Source organism: Ursus americanus, chromosome 12, assembly GCF_024610735.1.
Source record: "Ursus americanus isolate L20-20 chromosome 12, mUrsAme1.1.p, whole genome shotgun sequence".
Taxonomy (NCBI): Eukaryota; Metazoa; Chordata; class Mammalia; order Carnivora; family Ursidae; genus Ursus; species Ursus americanus.
The window spans coordinates 16,493,237-16,510,424 of record NC_142138.1 but is presented as its reverse complement, the minus strand read 5'-3'; the positions used below and the strand labels follow the sequence as shown (position 1 = coordinate 16,510,424).

The following is a 17,188-nucleotide window of genomic DNA, read 5'->3' as shown; positions in this document are numbered from 1 at the left end:
TAAATCTTTTTAAAACATGCACTACACTACACTGCCTCTCATAAACACATAACTTATGGTAAATTTCTTGCAAATAAATCTTACAAATAAGTGAATAAGTCTTTTATAAATTAAAAAAAAATAGGCTTCCTTGCCTCCTTCCACAAGTCTGTAAATCCCCTGAGAATAAGAATTTTCTTGTTCACTTTTGTTTCCAAAATGCTCCTCTCTATATATTAATGCAAAGCCAACATCCTATTTAATCGACAAACACAGGAGGCTTTTTACATTAGAGTCTGGAAGAAGTCAAGAGTATTGTTATTTCCACTGGTTTTTAATATTACATTGGAAGTATTGGCCAATGTAATTAAACAAAAGAAAGCACTTATAGGAATAGTAATTAGAAAGGAAGAGGAAAAACTATTTCCAGATGATAAGATTATACATATAAAATTTCAAAACAGCTTATGAAGAAATTACTAAAACACTAAGAGAATTTGGCAAAACAGGATTATATCATCAATATATACAAATCAGTGGCCTTCACATATATAAACAAAAATTAGGACAAAAAATGGATGGCAGCATTTTTAATAACAAAAGCATAACTAAATTAACTAAATAAGTAAATAAATCAAACACATAGTCAGACTTAACAAGAAATGTCCAAACCTTTATGAGAAAAAATATAAAACTCTCCTAAAAGACACAAGAGTGGATTTGAACAATGGAAAGGTATGGTATGTTCTTAAACAGAAAAAAGTTAACATCATCAATCTCTATCAAAATCCCAATGACATTTTTTTGCAGAAATATAAAAACCCATCCTAAAATTCATATGGAATCTCAAGGGACCCTGAAGATCCAAAGCAAACCTGAAAAAGAAGGTACTACAAAGGTACAATAATAAAAACAGTGTGGTACTGGCATAAAGACAGATCTAGAGACCAACAGAATAGACTAGGGTCCACAATAAATCCTCAAATATATGGTCAAATGGGTTTTTTAACAAGGGTACCAAGATGATTCAATGGGGGGAAAGATGCTCTTTTCAAGAAACGGCACTGGAAAAACTGGATGTCCACATGCAAAAATATGCAGTTGGACCCTTACCTAACACTATATACAAAAATTAACTGAAAATAGATCCACTACTTAAATATAAGATCTAAAACTATAAAACTTTTAGAAGAGAAAATAGGGCAAAATCTTCTTACTGGATCTGACAATGATTTCTTGGATATGACCCCAAAAGCATGGGCACCAAAATAAAAAAATTGACTAATCAGGTTTCATGCAAATTAGAAAAAAAGTTGTGTGCCACAATACACAATCAGTTGTAAAAAGGCAGGCCATGTCATGGGAGAAAGTATTGGCAAATCGCATATCTGATGAGAGATTAATATCCAGAACACAGAAAGAACTCCAAAGCTCAAAAACCAAAAAACAAGCAATCTGATTAAAAAATGGGCAAGGATCTAATAGACATTTCTTTAAAGAAGATTAAAAATGGACAATAAGCACATGAAAAGATATTAAACATCACTAATTAGGGCAACGCACATCAAAACTACAAGGAGATAACACTTCACACCCATTAGGACAGCCACAAGCAAAGAAGACAAAACCCACAAAGCGACAAATGTTAGCAGGGATAATGGAGTCGTTAGAAACTTTGTGCGCTGTGGGTGGAAATGTAAAGTGGTATAGCCACTGTGGAGAACAGTATAGTGGCTTCTCAAAAAAATTTAAAAATTAAAAACAGAATGACCATATCATCCAGCTAGTCCACTTGTGGGGATCTACTCAAAAGAACTGAAAGGAGGCTCTCAAGGAGATATTTATACCCCCATGGTCACAGCAGCATTATTCACAGTAGCTAAAATGGGGAAGCAACCCAAATATCCATCAAAGGTAAATGAATAAGCAAAATCTGGGGCATATGCACAGGATGGAATATTATTCAGCCTTAAAAAGGAAGGAAATTCTGACCTATGTTGTAAAATGGATGAACCTTGAGGACATTTATGTACTCAGTAAAATAGGCCGGTCACAAAAAGATAAATACTGCGTGATTCCACTGGCAAAAGATACTCAGAGTAATCGAATCAGAGCAACAGAAAGTAGAATAGTGGCTTGCAGGGACTTAGGGGAGGAGGGAACAGGCAGTTGGTGCTGAATGGGGCAGACATTCAGTTTTGTGTGATGAAAAGAGCCCTGGGGGGCGCCTGGGTGGCATAGCGGTTAAGCGTCTGCCTTCAGCTCAGGGCGTGATCCTGGCGTTATGGGATCGAGCCCCACATCAGGCTCCTCCACTATGAGCCTGCTTCTTCCTCTCCCACTCCCCCTGCTATGTTCCCTCTCTCGCTGGCTGTCTCTATCTCTGTTAAATAAATAAATAAAATCTTAAAAAAAAAAAAAGTCATGAAAAGAGCCCTGGAGACGGATGGTGGGGGGCAGCTGCACACAATAGGAATGTGCTTAATCCCACTGCACGGTCCTTTCAGAAAGGGTAAGATAACAAGTTTTCTGTTATGTATATTTTACCACAATAAAAAAAAATCTTGAAAAAAAGTTGACATCAAGATGTTGATCCTCCCTGAGGTAATTTATAAATTTAATGTGATTCCAATAAGAATGGTATTAGATTTTTGTTGCATTTTCCTTGGAACTAGTCAAATTGATTATAAGTTAATTTCAAATAACAAAACCAGAAAGAAGAGCCAGGAATAGAAGAGCAATGGTGTAGGGCCAGCATTAACAAATATAAAATGTAAAATCTCTGTATCTAAAATAACGTGATTTGGGCACGTGAATAGATAGGAGACTAATGGGATTGAAAAGAAAAATCAACAAACAGACCCAATGGCATATTGCAGTTTTGTATATAATAAAGATGATAAACTGTAAATTAGTTGGGAAAAGATGGACTTCTTAGTAAGTAATACGGGGGTTACGGGATAGCCACAGAGAAAGTCTTAAATTGGGCCTCTCGTATATTGTACATACATAGGAGGTACACTGGGATATATTCCAAATGGATCAGAGGTTGAAATGTAAAAAAAATAATAAGCCTACACGATAGTGCAAGAGAAGGGAAGATTTCCTCTGTAATCTGAGATAAGGGGAAACTTCTCAACTGTGATTCAAAATGCAGATACAATAAGAAAAAAGTGATAATTTTGACTATATGTATGTGGTCAGAACCACTGTGTGCAAGGCGTACATACGTACCTGACAAACTGCGGAAGAAATCTGCAGTTTATATCCTAGATAAATATATCCCTAACATATAGAATCTTCTATCAAAAAGAAAAAGAAAGACAGTAAACTCTTAGAAAAATGGGCAAAACATATGGACGGTTCACACAAAGATAAATGTACGTGGTCCTTAAGCATATCAGAAAATACAGTGTTGCTCTTAATAAAAGGAATATGAATTAACACCACCCTGAGATACAATTTCTCACAATTACACTGGCAAAAGTCCAGAAAATCGACAACATACTTTGTTGGAAGGTAGAGGAAGTTTTAAAGTAGAAAACCGCTTTGGCAGGAAATTTGGCAATAATTAGCAAAACTACATATGCATTTATTGGTTGACACGAAAAATCTCACTTTCAGAAACCTATCCCAAAGATACACTGGAAAAAATGTGAAAAGATTTATGCAGAAAGTATTCATTGTAGCATTACTTGTTGCAAAAAAACAAAAAAACAAAACAAAAAAAAACGATAAACAACCTAAATTCCCATCCATAAGGGACTGGTTGAATAAATGACACAGTACATCCACACAGAGTATTATAAAAACTTTAAAACTGTAAAAAGGAATGAAGACTATCACAATATATACAGTTTTACAGTATGTGAATATCCCTATGTATCATTGTATGGAGTCATCTAACTAGATCTATCATTAACTAAATGAAAGCAAGGTGAAGAAAAGTACGTAGATTATGCTTTGAGGTATCTATCTGTCTGTCTATCATCTATCTATTGCTTATGCTTCTAAAAATGAAGGAAATAATAAAAAGGATTTTAAAAAGTGGTTATCTATTGGGGATAAAGGGAAAAGGTTGGAAGGATCAAGAACAGAAACAACTCATCTCTGAAAAAATCGTTTTTGTAGATTTGGCTTTGGAACCACATAAATATTTCCCATAAGTAAAAAACAAATTTAAAAATTAAAAAATCAATTCCTAAAAATAAAAAACGAAACAAGTGTGTGTTAGTTATCTATTGCTGAATAACAAATTGTCCCCAAACATAACCACATACATCAATAACCATATATCGTCTTGCACTGTTTCTGAGGGGCAAGAATCCAGGAGCAACTTAGATGAGTGGTTCTAGTTCAAGGTCTCCCCCAAAATTTCACTCCAAATGCTGGCCAGGAATGCAGTCACCAGAAGACGTGGCCAGGGCAAGAAGATCTACTTCTAGGCCTGTTTGAATGGCTCTTGACAGACGCCTCAGTTACTTGGCTAGCTGTTGCCAGAGAGAACTGTCTTTTCTGTATTGGGGCCTCTCCACAGGGCTGCTGCAGACATGGTATCTGGCATCCGAAAGACGAGTTAGCCCAAAAAGAAAGATAGAGTATGTGCACCCAACCATAGCAGTAAGCCCCATGTCTGTACTAACCTAATCTCAGAAGTGACGCACCATACTACAGGATTTTGTTGGTTACAGGGGTAATCCTACTGAGATGTGGTGGGGGAAGGACCGCACAAGAACGTGAGTCCTAGGAGGCAGGCCACCTAGAGCCACCTTAGAGACTGGGTACCACATGAACTTATGTACTAACTGGCAAGAAAACCAAAGAGAATGGAACTATTTAAATGACCTTTTTTAAAAGATGTATTTATTTATTTGAGAGAGAGCATGCGCGTGAGCCAGTGGCGGGGGGTGGGGGGGGAGTTCCCCGCTGAGTGCAGAGCCTGACTCAGGGCTCTATCTCACAACTCTGGTCTCACAGCCCTGAGATCCTGACCTGAGCCGAAATCAAGAGTCAGAGGCTTAATGGACTGAGCCACCCAGGCGCCCCGAAAATGACTTTAACACATAATGACTTCACTGTGTGTCTCTAGTGGGATGTATGCTCTAAAGAAAATATTTTTTGAAAAACTATCTTCTGATGTTTTCAGTAACCATTACACTGACATTATTATAGTGTGTATGTATGTAGAATAAAGCAAATGGGTCCTCATCTTGGTGGTTTTAGATTTGGGATTTCTGGTGTAGGAGAAATGAAATATAGATACAGTATTGACAAGATTATATAAAACCCCAAAGTCCTACATTTGAATTGGGAATATTAGCATGAATGCCTCGTAAAAAAAAATAGACTTCCTAGCTTTGTTCACTGAAAAAACACAGAACCAATGACCAACCTGTAGCGATGGGTACAGCACCTGCATCGTGTTCAGCACATTCTGAAGGCTGATCCCACCTTTGGGCCTGGAACATGTATTTATACCAAAAGCAATGAAGATAGCAAACACCTTCCATGACTTGTCAAAAAAAGACTTGAAATCTAACTTAAAATGGCTCTCACCACAAACAAAACAAAACAAAAAAACAAAACCAAGGGGAAAAAAAACCCCAAACCCCTTGTATTTTGGCTATCAGTAAAAATAACAATTATAATGATTTAAATGCAGTGTACATGTATAAATCTATAACATTATAGTGATTCTTTAAAAAAAAAAAAAACCTCATTGGTTACCTCTGAAGAATGCTAGGGAACAAACTTTTTAAAACTGGTAAATCAAAGCAGCATTTATTGTTTGTCTTTACTATACAAACGGTATTTTAGATAATAGTTAATGAGGGCAGTTTCTCCGTAAAAAAAAAAAAAAAAAGTATTCCTATTAATCTGTTAGTAAATGAGAGCTGATAATAGGATAAGATATCATCATTTCCAAAACGCTAATGAAAAAAAAAAGGACTAAAGCAACGAGTTATCAGTGCCTGTGAAAGAAACAAAACCTGACAGCATTTGTTTACACGGGGCAATGCACCACCTATGTAAAGATCTCGCTTAAAACAATTGAACTTGAAGAAGAGCAAGACCCTAGTTCTAACTATTATTTTACAAGAAATATGTGGGAGGGTTTGTTAAACGGCATAGAAATACAAACAACAAAATCCAGACTGCAGAAAATTTTATAGGGCAGACAACACAGCTTCTTCAACAAATAAATTGCAAGGGGAAAAAACTGCACTGAAAGGGGCGGTGGGGGGTGCAGATAGGAAGAACTAGAAATTTAAAAAGATGTGAAAGATTTAAGTCAATTGCAATATATGGATCTTCTTCGGTTCCTGTTTTGAATAAACAAACTGTAAAAATAAGATTTATCAGATGATTGGGGGATTTTGAACAGTTGACTGGATATTTGATGATGTTAAGGGATTGCCATTTTTAAAAGTATTATAATGTTATCATGGTTATATTTTCAAAGAGTCATTATCCTTAAGGCAGTGGTTCTCAAATGTGGGCATGCATTACAAGTATTGTGGGGCTTACTAAACCACAGATTTCTGGACTCCAAACCCAGAAATTCTTATCCAGTGGCTTTGGCCTGCGTCTCAAGAATTCACATTCCTGAGTAATATTCCATTGTATATATGGACCACAACTTCTCAGTCCAGTCATCTGTTGAAGGGCATCTCGGCTATCAAAAAGAACGATTTCTCAACATTTGCTGCAACATGGACGGCGCTGGAGGAGATAATGCTAAGTGAAATAAGTCAAGCAGAGAAAGACAATTATCATATGATTTCTCTCATCTATGGAACATAAGAACTAGGAAGATCGGTAGGGGAAGAAAGGGATAAAGAAAGGGGGGGTAATCAGAAGGGGGAATGAAGCATGAGAGACTATGGACTCTGAGAAAACAAACTGAGGTCTTCAGAGGGGAGGGGGTGGGGGAATGGGATAGGCTGGTGATGGGTAGTAAGGAGGGCACGTATTGCATGGTGCACTGGGTGTTATACGCAACTAATGAATCATGGAACTTTACATCAAAAACCAGGGATGTACTGTATGGTGACTAACATAATATAATAAAAAAAATTAAAAAAAAAAAAGAATTCACATTCCTAACACATTTCTAGGTGTTGCTGAGGCTTCTGGCCCAAGGACCACACTTTGAAAACCACTGCTTTATAGATGCATGCTGAAAAAACTGTGGGTGACATAATATACCATCTGTGGTTTACTTCATTTCTGGTGGTGGGTGATGTGGGTATAAATAAAACAAGAATGGCATTGATAATTACAGCTTGGTGATGAGTATATGGAGTTCCATTATACTATCCTGGGCACATGTGCCTAGGCTTGAAGTTTTCCACAATCACAAGTTAAAATGTAAAGAAAATATAAATTTTTACAAATATAAATAAAATAGTCAAATGATTAATTCTAACGTTGTATTGATTGAAGGTATATATTAACATCATATGTTAAATCTATTAATTTGGAAATACTGCTTTTTTCAATTCTACGTTTCTTGAGAAATCCTATCAAGCTTTTTATATGCATCTTTCTCGTGGTTGTATTTATTATCACTAGCATCCCATTTTGAGCCATTTAACAGCTTTCTAGAACACATCAACACCTTGGTCTAAAATGTTGAAGAAACAGAACTTTTCAAATCTGCATTTGATGCTGTCTCTGCAGATTTTTTCCCAAGCCCCAGCTATGCATTGTACAATATTAAGACAATTTGTTGTGTTCACTTGTCTTAGAGGAAAGTGTTCACGGATTCCAAAATATAACCACTTTAAAATAATTTATAAGGAATCTTTAAAAAAAAAAAAAAGACTTGTTTACACTCCTAACATTTGCAAGTTTCCAACACCCCAAGAAGGATTACTAAATCTGTGTTCGATTTCTGTGCTCCATTTGTAACAATTCCTCTAGGTAAATATCACAAAACTAGTGTTACGCCCCAAACTCATTTCAAGCTACTGTGTCATCCGCAAGCACTATTTTGTGATTCAAAGTAAAGGAAATGACAGAAAACTATAGTATTGGAGATTTTACAGATACTGTAGCCACTCTTGACATCAGAAACATGATGCTTCTTGGTCAACATTTTCCATTTTATCTTCTTTGATACTTTGTGGATACACTGTTTTGAAAAACAACAGCCCAGGGTGATTGATGGCAGTGAAGAGAGAGATCTAAAGCCCCCGCATAGGCTGGGCCTGAACAAGCCATCATCACCATTTGACACAGTGTTTCTCCATTTGTCTGTCCAATTTGGCACTGTTCTTAAATGCCGGGAGTCAGCAGGACACAAAACAGTTCTGGCCCACACAGAGTTCACACTCTATTGGAGGGAGATACACAGCAAATAACAAAGTTTTGAAATTTACAAAATGTTGAAAATACATTATAGTGCTCATTGCTCACAGCAGTCCTGGGATTAGAATATATATTCCTCTTTCCACTGGAGAGGCTAAAAAATTTATTCTGTGACAGTAAGGCTGAAAGATCTATGAGGGCAGGAATCCTGCCAGCCTTGTTCACCTGTATCCATCGTGCTGAAAACAAAGGCGTTCAATGAGAGACTATGGACTATGAGAAACAAACTAAGAGCCTCAGAGGGGAGGGGGGTGGGGGAATGGGATAGACCGGTGATGGGTAGTAAGGAGGGCACGTATTGCATGGTGCACTGGGTGTTATACACAACTAATGAATCATCAAGCCTTACATCGGAAACCGGGGATGTACTGTATGGTGACTAACATAATATAATAAAAAATCATTAAAAAAAAAACAAAAAAATAAATAAACTTTGGTGTTGAAATGAGAAAAGGGACACCTTGCCTCCGTTAGAATGATGAAGTACTGATAAATGCTCCTTCAGCGGACTGCAGAATAGAAGTGTATCAGTTCTCAGAGGCAGAAAAGTATTTCTACGTGCCTGAAAATGGAAATGTTTTCTATTACAAGTAATTTCCAATGAAACCTATTGTTCTAAGAAAATGTTCTAAGAAACACCTGAAATGCCTAGCCAAATATTTTAGAGAATGAATCTGCTCTCTGGACCGAGTGAATGTGGAATCCCTCTCGTCCTGGGGTTGTGATAAAAAACAGGGTTCAAGTATTATCTGCACAATTTACTAGGGGGTAAATTTAGACAGTTCTGACCCAGTCATAGCTCTACGGAAAACATTTCCATGGCTCCCCATTGCCCTAACAAGAAAGCACAGAAGTTAATTGGACTTGTGGCAATTCACCCCCTTTTGCCTGTCTCCCACTGCAACCTTATCGTTTGTCTTTTTCAAAAACTTAAACTATGCCCTGGAAGCATCCATCTCTCTCTCGGGAGCCTGGGTGTAGTTTTGAGGTTTTCAATACCCAGTTTCCTTTTCCTGGGCCTTTCTTTCTTCTCTTCTCCTCCCTCTCTACTCGTTAGCCTATCCAAATCCTAATCTAACCCATCTTTCAAGCCTAGACTTCAATGTCTTTGCCCCCAGACCTGGGCCACCAAGTCCAGGTTAGGTGGACCTGTGGACAGTTCTGACGTGACCCTCACTGCTCCGCATGATGCTGTCATGAGTGTTTGTTGTCCCCTCACCATCTGCAAACTCTGAGAGACCAGGAGCCAAATCCGTTTTGTTCACTGTAGGCCTATCGCGCTGCCTGGCCCAGGTTAGGCAAGCCATAAATATTTCATAACTGATATTTAATAAACTGACTTAGCTTCTCAAAGCCTTGGCTTTCCAAATATAAAAGGATGCTAACACTACCCGCCTTACAGGCTTGTTGCAAAGATTAAATGGAACGACATAAACAAAGCATCCATGCTGTGCCTTGTACGGAGTATGTGCCCCATTAATGTCTTGTTATTTTTATGCCTATTCTAGAACTCTCTGGCACTCCTGCTCACTCACTCTAGAGAGCCTCCTGATTTTTCTTTAAAATGCTTCCTGACTGTAAAGCCCCTGTGGGTTGCTCTCCGTATGTCAGGTTCTGTAACAGGACTACTGAGTACAGACATTCAGTTTTCAGTGAATCCTTCTGATAACCGTCTCCTTTCAATTGTCTGATATTAAAAATAATCATGTGCCTCCATTTGTACACAGAATGTTATTTTTGTCCGGTATGACAAGATAACAGATATAGCGACACCTGCCTTTGAAAGAATAGTTTCTTAACATTTCCCACGCAAAGGGGGCATGCGACATCACAGGAGGAAGCGCCGTGCTCAGTCGGGAGGCAGCAGTGAGCGGACAGCTCGGGCTACAGCCTTTACTGCAGTTTCCATGGGGAAGGCAAGGCAGGGTAGGGTAAACAGCTTCGGACTGGCTAGTCTGCATAATGCCAGCAGGCTTCGAGCCTAGGGGCTGTCCCTAGTTGTCTAGTATCTGGACTGGGTTGATTCGGGGCAGGGGAAATATTTGCTTGGAGAGAACTTAATTAACCCTGGGAAGGGCAATCTCTTGCAGTGAGCAAGTCTACCCAAGATGTCAAAACATCATAAAATCTAGAAAATTAAAAAAAAAAAAAAACCAACCATGATTAATATACCATACACCATTGCAGGAGGAAATGGTACTTGATCACTGAACTATATTCCATCATTTGTTCTGTTGTAACCTTTAATAACATTGCTCTTCGGATATAACATGCTGGGCTTTTTAATCTCTTCTATTCCATTCTTGACAAACTTGAAATTGCCTTTGCTGCCCTTGCTCAATCTGCTAATTAAAACAGCCTAAGAGGGCGCCTGGCTGGCTCAGGCAGGAGAACCTGTGACTCTTAATCTCAGGGTTGTAAGGTCAAGCGCCATTTTGGGCATGGAGCCTTCTTAAAAAAATAAATACAACAGCCTAAGGATACCCTTATCTCTAATGAGAACCTAACTTTTGCCTATAAATACCTTACGTTATACCTATATTTCAGACACCTTTTCTCTTGCACAAATGAAACCGCATTGTTTGACTGGTAATGTGTTTGTCAGACATGTTAATTGCATAATGCTGAGACGGATGTTGAGGCAAGCTTTCTTCTTTGGGAACTGAAAGATTCAGGGACTATATGGGCTGAGTCATTTGGAAGTGGGAATGTGTTTTTAAGAGATTCGTTCCTCACTCCTATTCTCCCTTCTTTCCTCTTTCTCTTTCCCTCTCCCCTCTTTCTTTTCCCCTCTCCCCTTCTAATCCTTACCACCATTTGTCTTTCTTTCTTTAAGATTCCCATCCAGGCAAATGCCCACTCCAGCTCGGTACCAATTGGAGACCAGTCCCTCTCCTATATCCATGGCCTCCCCAGGAGAAATATTAGAGACCGGTCCTTGGAACAGATGGCAAGGGACAGCTCTGACCAACCTGAGGAGCCTATACTAAGACTGGACTTGTTTTCTACTGTGGATGAAGGGTATTATTTGATGCCTGTAGATTTCAATGTGGAGCAGATGAGACATTCTGAGGATGGACTGGGGGACATCAGAGGCCATATGTCCAACCAGCCTCCAAGAAGCTCGCTGGTGAGCTCACAGGCAAACCTCAAATGTCTCAACTGAACTTCTCATCTTTCTCCTACCTTCTTCCTTACAGATCCAATGGGTCTCTAAGACTTGGTAGTCTAAATTCCCTTATAATTAAAAAAACCACATTTTACAGAAGGCCTGTGATATAGTTTATGGAACCTTCTAACAGAGTATGCACTCCAAAATGATTTGCTTCTTTGCTTCTCCTGAAGGCAAAGTCCTGAGGCATTGCAAACAATGAATACACCCAGATTGAACACCTGTCTCCAGTGTTATCAACTTGTCCTGTTCTAGGCTAGGCCTGAAAGTGGATGCTCTGATACCAGCCCCACTAGGCTTCTGCTCGCTTGCATTGAGCCTCAGCCTTTTTATCTCAGAGCCCCGTTGATGTATTGTTGCTGTTGCTCCTGTGTCAGGATTTTGGCCAGAGGCCAAGTGGAACAAGAGAAGATGCTTTTCTTCTCGCCCTGGTCAGAAGAGAACTCAGATCACGTCCTTTGAGTTCTGGCTTACTAGAAAAACTTCAGAAAGAGCTGAAGACCCTGGATCCTATCTCTTCAGGATTTCTTCTCCAATCTCAACTGAGCCGCCTTTTCTTGAGGCACGAAGTCTCTCTACAGCTACCGACAGTCAAGAGCCTTTGCCAGAGGTTTTCTAGGAAGGACTCTCCAGAAATGGTACAGCCATGTTGCTATTTTAAGTGTGGTTTCCTTTTGTTTATTTTACTCGTACCCACCAGAGTAATTGAATTAAAAGGTTCGTTTCTTTCTTAAAAATAACCTTTACTATTGAGCCTTAAGATACAAAGCTTATTTTTATTCATATGTGGAAATTTCTAGTCAAAACAGATGAGAATAAAAAATAGATTAAGTTCTTTTAGCCCTATTTGATATCTTTTAAAAGATTTTTCTATCTTGACTTTCTTTGCTCTTAGCACTATTGGGCTGGTTACAGATTTAGGATAATGGGCTCACTTGAGTCTCATTGACAAGTTGGTCAGGCTGTAAGTTCTCAGATAAGAATGGAGAATTTGACCAGGATGTAACAGGACAGTTCCTAGAGAGTTACAGGTGGGAGGTATCTTTGAAATTGAATATAACCACCATTTTACTAATTAGGAAACTGAGACCCAGAAATTGCTCAGTGCACCCAGGGAATTAATGGCAGACCAGGGCAGGGATAAAGGCTCCCCAGTGGCAAGTTCAGGGTTCTTGCTCTGAGCACTGCACTTTCCAAGCTTATATTTGTGGGTGCTACAAAGCACAGTCCAAGTGCAACCGAGTTCTAAGGGAATATATTCTACAATAGGAAAAAGTAATGGCAATGCGTAAATCATGAGTGAGCATGTGCTGATAGAAAACCAGGCCCAGGGGCGCCTGGGTGGCGCAGCGGTTAAGCGTCTGCCTTCGGCTCAGGGTGTGATCCCAGCGTTCTGGGATCGAGCCCCACATCAGGCTCCTCCGCTAGGAGCCTGCTTCTTCCTCTCCCGCTCCCCCCACCTGTGTTTCCTCTTTCACTGGCTGTCTGTCTCTGTCAAATAAATAAATAAAATCTTTAAAAAAAAAAAAAAGAAATAAAACCAGGGCCAAACCAACCTCATAAGAGTAGTCTGAGAATTTAGTAATATCATAAATGCAAATTACCTGGTCATGTGCTTAACATTTAATAGGTACTCAAGTAAATGTTCTCTCTCACGCCCATTTCTAACCAGCTATAATTAGTTGTATATTGATGATAAGTATTTGTGATACAATTCGACTTAGTACAATCACTGTGAATCTTCAGTTCCATCAAATTCTCTGGCCTGAGACCAAATTTATATCAGAACCCTATATAGCTTCCCTCCCCGACTGTTACCTCTTCCTCTACCCTGGGATTGTCTGCCCACCAGAATCCCTAGGATGTCATCCAGACCCGCAATGGACATTGACAAATTCCTTCAGTCCTTTCCTCGGGGAGAAAAAAAAAGTGTGGAGGAGAGGTCCGTGAGATTTTTCACTTAGCTTAATAAAAGCCTGTCCTCAAATAATCTGAATATATCTGCTGGATATACCTACATAGAAGCCTATGCTATATATAATAAATATATAAGAGATGTGAGAGAGAAAGATGCTAGAGGTTAGGTTAGGCTGTAGTAACAAATAACCTCAAAGTGTCAGCGGCCCAAATCAACAAAAGTTTATTTCTCACTTAAGTTTCCATAATAAGTCAGCCATGGTACTGTCATTATCTTAGCTCCAAAACCCAAGCTGATGAAGCAGTGACTCTGGTATTTTTGGATATGCTGGCAGAAGAGAAAAAAGAAAGCTCTGGAATATCTCGTGTAAGCAGTTTAATCCTCAACCAGAAGGAGCACACGTCACTTCCGCTCACAACTCATTGGCCAGAAATGTTCCCATGCCCCTAGCCAACCACAGGCAATCAAAAGGGAGAATAATAGGAATATTTGGCAAAAAGCACTAATAATTATTATACATAATTTTTAAAACGAGTTAAGAAACTTTTAATGGAAGTTATTTTTTAAGATTTTATTTCTTTATTTGAGAGAGAGAGAGCACAATTGGGAGGCACAGAGGGAGAAGGAGAGAGAATCTGAAGCAGACTCTATGCTGAGCTCAGAGCCCGATGCGGGGCTCGATCTCACGACCCTGCGATCATGACCTGAGCTGAAACCAAGAGTCGGACACTTCACCGACTGAGCCACCCAGATGCCCCTTAATAAAAGTTTTTTTTATTAAAACATTTCCAAATACTCTATCTCAACAAGCATTTCCCTTATGGGCATTTCTTTCTCCTACATAGACGTTAAAGGAGGATGTTGTTTCCTGTTGGATTTTCAGGTGAATTATGGAAAGCTCCTCTGGTTTCTAAAAGCTGCAGCTTCAGATGATTCACAGCAAAGCAAAGAAACTGTGGGCAGCAACCCGAGGAAAACTCAGGGTTGTCATCATCATGGCCAAAGGTACTTTCTTTCTTTCCTTGGGCATAGCGTTCCTAGACTTCTAGAACTGGCAGTGACTTTGGAGGCCCTTCACCCGAAAAGCTCACCCAATGTAGAATCACTTGGCCCTTCACCAACAGTTAGCTTACGCTTATCAGTTCCTCTCTCTCGTATACAGACCCGCACAGGTTATCTGCAGCAATTGCATAGGTTTCTTGCGATCAAGCATGTGTCTGATTTTATGAGGTTGCCATATGCCAGTGAAAGCCCTCATCGTGGAATAAGAATGATCGTGTACTGGTGCAGAGCTCCAGGCTATGAGTGTGATTCCAGAAATATGTTCGGTCAGTGCACTCCTGGCTTACACGCACGAGCAAGGAAGGGTTTCAGGTACCAGAATCAATAACGTAATCTCAAGGGAAAGAAACAACACAAAGTAAAAATGGGATGTGAGGAGTATCTTCAGAGAGGAGGCACAGTAAAGCATGATAGTCTCTGTGTTCTCCAAGAAAGGTGACAAAGTGCAGTGGTTAGGAGCAGAGCCTCCATTAGCAGAAGCCTAGGCTCAATTCCTGTTTCTGCCATTTAATGGCTTTGTAACCTTGGGCTAGTCACTTGCCCTCTCTGTGCTTCCATTGTGAAACGGGAGCCATAAGAGATTTCCCTTCACTTCATAGATTTGGAGAGTAACTTAACACAAAGTTCTTAAAAACAGTACCTGATACATAAGAAATGCTATATAAATTTTTTTTTTCTATTTTTAAACTATCCTACCAGAAGACACCCTTCGGTTACAAATAATGGGACACAGTGGTTAAGAGCCACGGTATTGACATTTATCACTTCACTCTAGGAAAGTAGTTTCCTGTAAAAATGGCCCTGGGGCAAGTGTTGGACTTGCTTCCTTTCTACAGTGTCCCTTTTTGTGCCCTTTTGTATTCGTCGAATACCAGCTGCTTGCCAGGCACACCTTGCCAGGCACAGTGAATTCAGAGCTTGGCAAGACCCCGTCTTTCCCTCAAGGCTCAGAGTACAAAGAAAGACACTGCCAGGCGGGCACACCAGTGAAGTATCTGGGAGCAACTGTCCTATGGAGAGCCATAAAGCCCCAGAAATATTTACTAATCAGCAACCACACTTCATATTTACTAATATTTACTAATATTATTAATTTACTAATATTTACTAATATTACTAATATTACTTCATATTACTAATATTTACTAATCAGCAACCACACTTCATAAACACAGACCGCAAGATCTGGGCCCTGCTAAATGGTAGACTGTGCACTACACACATGCTACCCGTTGGCAGATGTGAGTCAAGGAGCCTGGACAGGAAGGCGTTCTTGAGCCCTAGACTGCGTTCTCTCTCTCTGCCTCTCTCTGGAATGGTCCCACACTCCTTTCCCTGCCTGACAGCCATTGGAACTACTCACTTGACATCTGAGGTTAGTAATAGTGTCTGCCCTGGACAGCTCGTGTCTAGCATCGTTCCCGGCACCTGGGAGATGCTCAATGCATATTTTTTAATGTAATTGGCACCTCCAATTATCCACTTGCAGAGACATCTGGATACCCACTCTATAAAAATGGTGCCTAGAGAGATCACTTTGAACTCATCGGAGAAGGTGCTGCTTTATACAAACCAGACAGTGTGTTTGTGGAAGTGCAGAACTGACGGCCTATAAGGCACCCGGACTCTTTGTTAATTCACGTGCTGCTCGGGAAAAGGCCCTCCCGTGTTTTGTCAGGTAGAGCCTTTAATGGGGCAGCTCTGTGATGTTTAAAGAGCCTGCAGCATCACCTGTGGCAACGCGAGCGGCAGCAGCTCTCATTACCTAAGCTGGACCAGATGCAACGGCCTCCTGCAGCAGATTTCCTAAGAAACCCCACCGGCTGAAGCAAATGGCTTCCATACAAGTCCTGCCCATTTCGTACTCGCTGTTCAGAGACAGGAGCCAAAGCCTCACGAATTCATACCCCCAGGAACTGGCATGGCAAGAAAAGGAAAGAGGAAGGGAAACGTGTGATTCAGATCTGGGACGGATACATCTGATTGGCAAGGCCTGGGTCCTGTGCTCCCTCAACAAAGAGAGCCTCGTAAAGCACATAGCTGGTGTTTTCCTCCACTAGAGTGAGAGGCAGATTCCTGAGCTGGAGAATATTCTGAAGCGGGAAGGAGGGTGCAGAAACTATATGACCTAAACAAAGACAAACAGCCACTCCTTTTTTCCTGTACCACGTTTTCAGAAAATATGAGCTGTTAGGCCAAAACTCAAGTAAGACTCACAGACACAAACTGCAGAGTCAAGGATAACACGAGAAGTTCACTTGATTCAAGATTTCCTTCTATAGAGGTTCCATGGTTACAGGGATCTGGCAGGATCCGCTTTGCTTTGCCTGTGGCAAGGGAGAGTTTGGAAATTTGATTTGCCTTCAATAATTATCTGGGCTTTAGAGAAGTAAGATCAAGCAGCTAAACTACTGTGGTCACTTGGAATTTTTCGCCTCAACCTGGAAAAAAGATTGAGAGTGAATTACAAATTTTGGTTTATGTTCTAGCCAAATTGGTTGGTGCCTCCTGGAGAAGAGACTCTGGTGGTCAGTAGAATGGAACAGATTGGAGATAATCTATGAAATCTCCATGCACAGACCCCATGACCAGGTTCCTAAGATTTAGGAGACCTTACTGGGTGGGTTCTCGGGGTTCACAGTGTACATCAGGGCCGAGAGATGTGGTGTGAAAACACACAGTGG

General features: G+C 40.0%; 1 protein-coding gene across 1 annotated transcript in view; it reads left to right on the top strand.

The window, feature by feature from the left end:
• C12H1orf87 (chromosome 12 C1orf87 homolog) overlaps nt 1-17,188 on the top strand; it is a 77,045-nt gene that overhangs the window by 23,505 nt on the left and 36,352 nt on the right. The window contains 3 exon segments of the mRNA XM_087866312.1: nt 11,189-11,325; nt 11,898-12,162; nt 14,326-14,437. Coding sequence (XP_087722438.1) covers nt 11,189-11,325; nt 11,898-12,162; nt 14,326-14,437 — 514 coding nt within the window.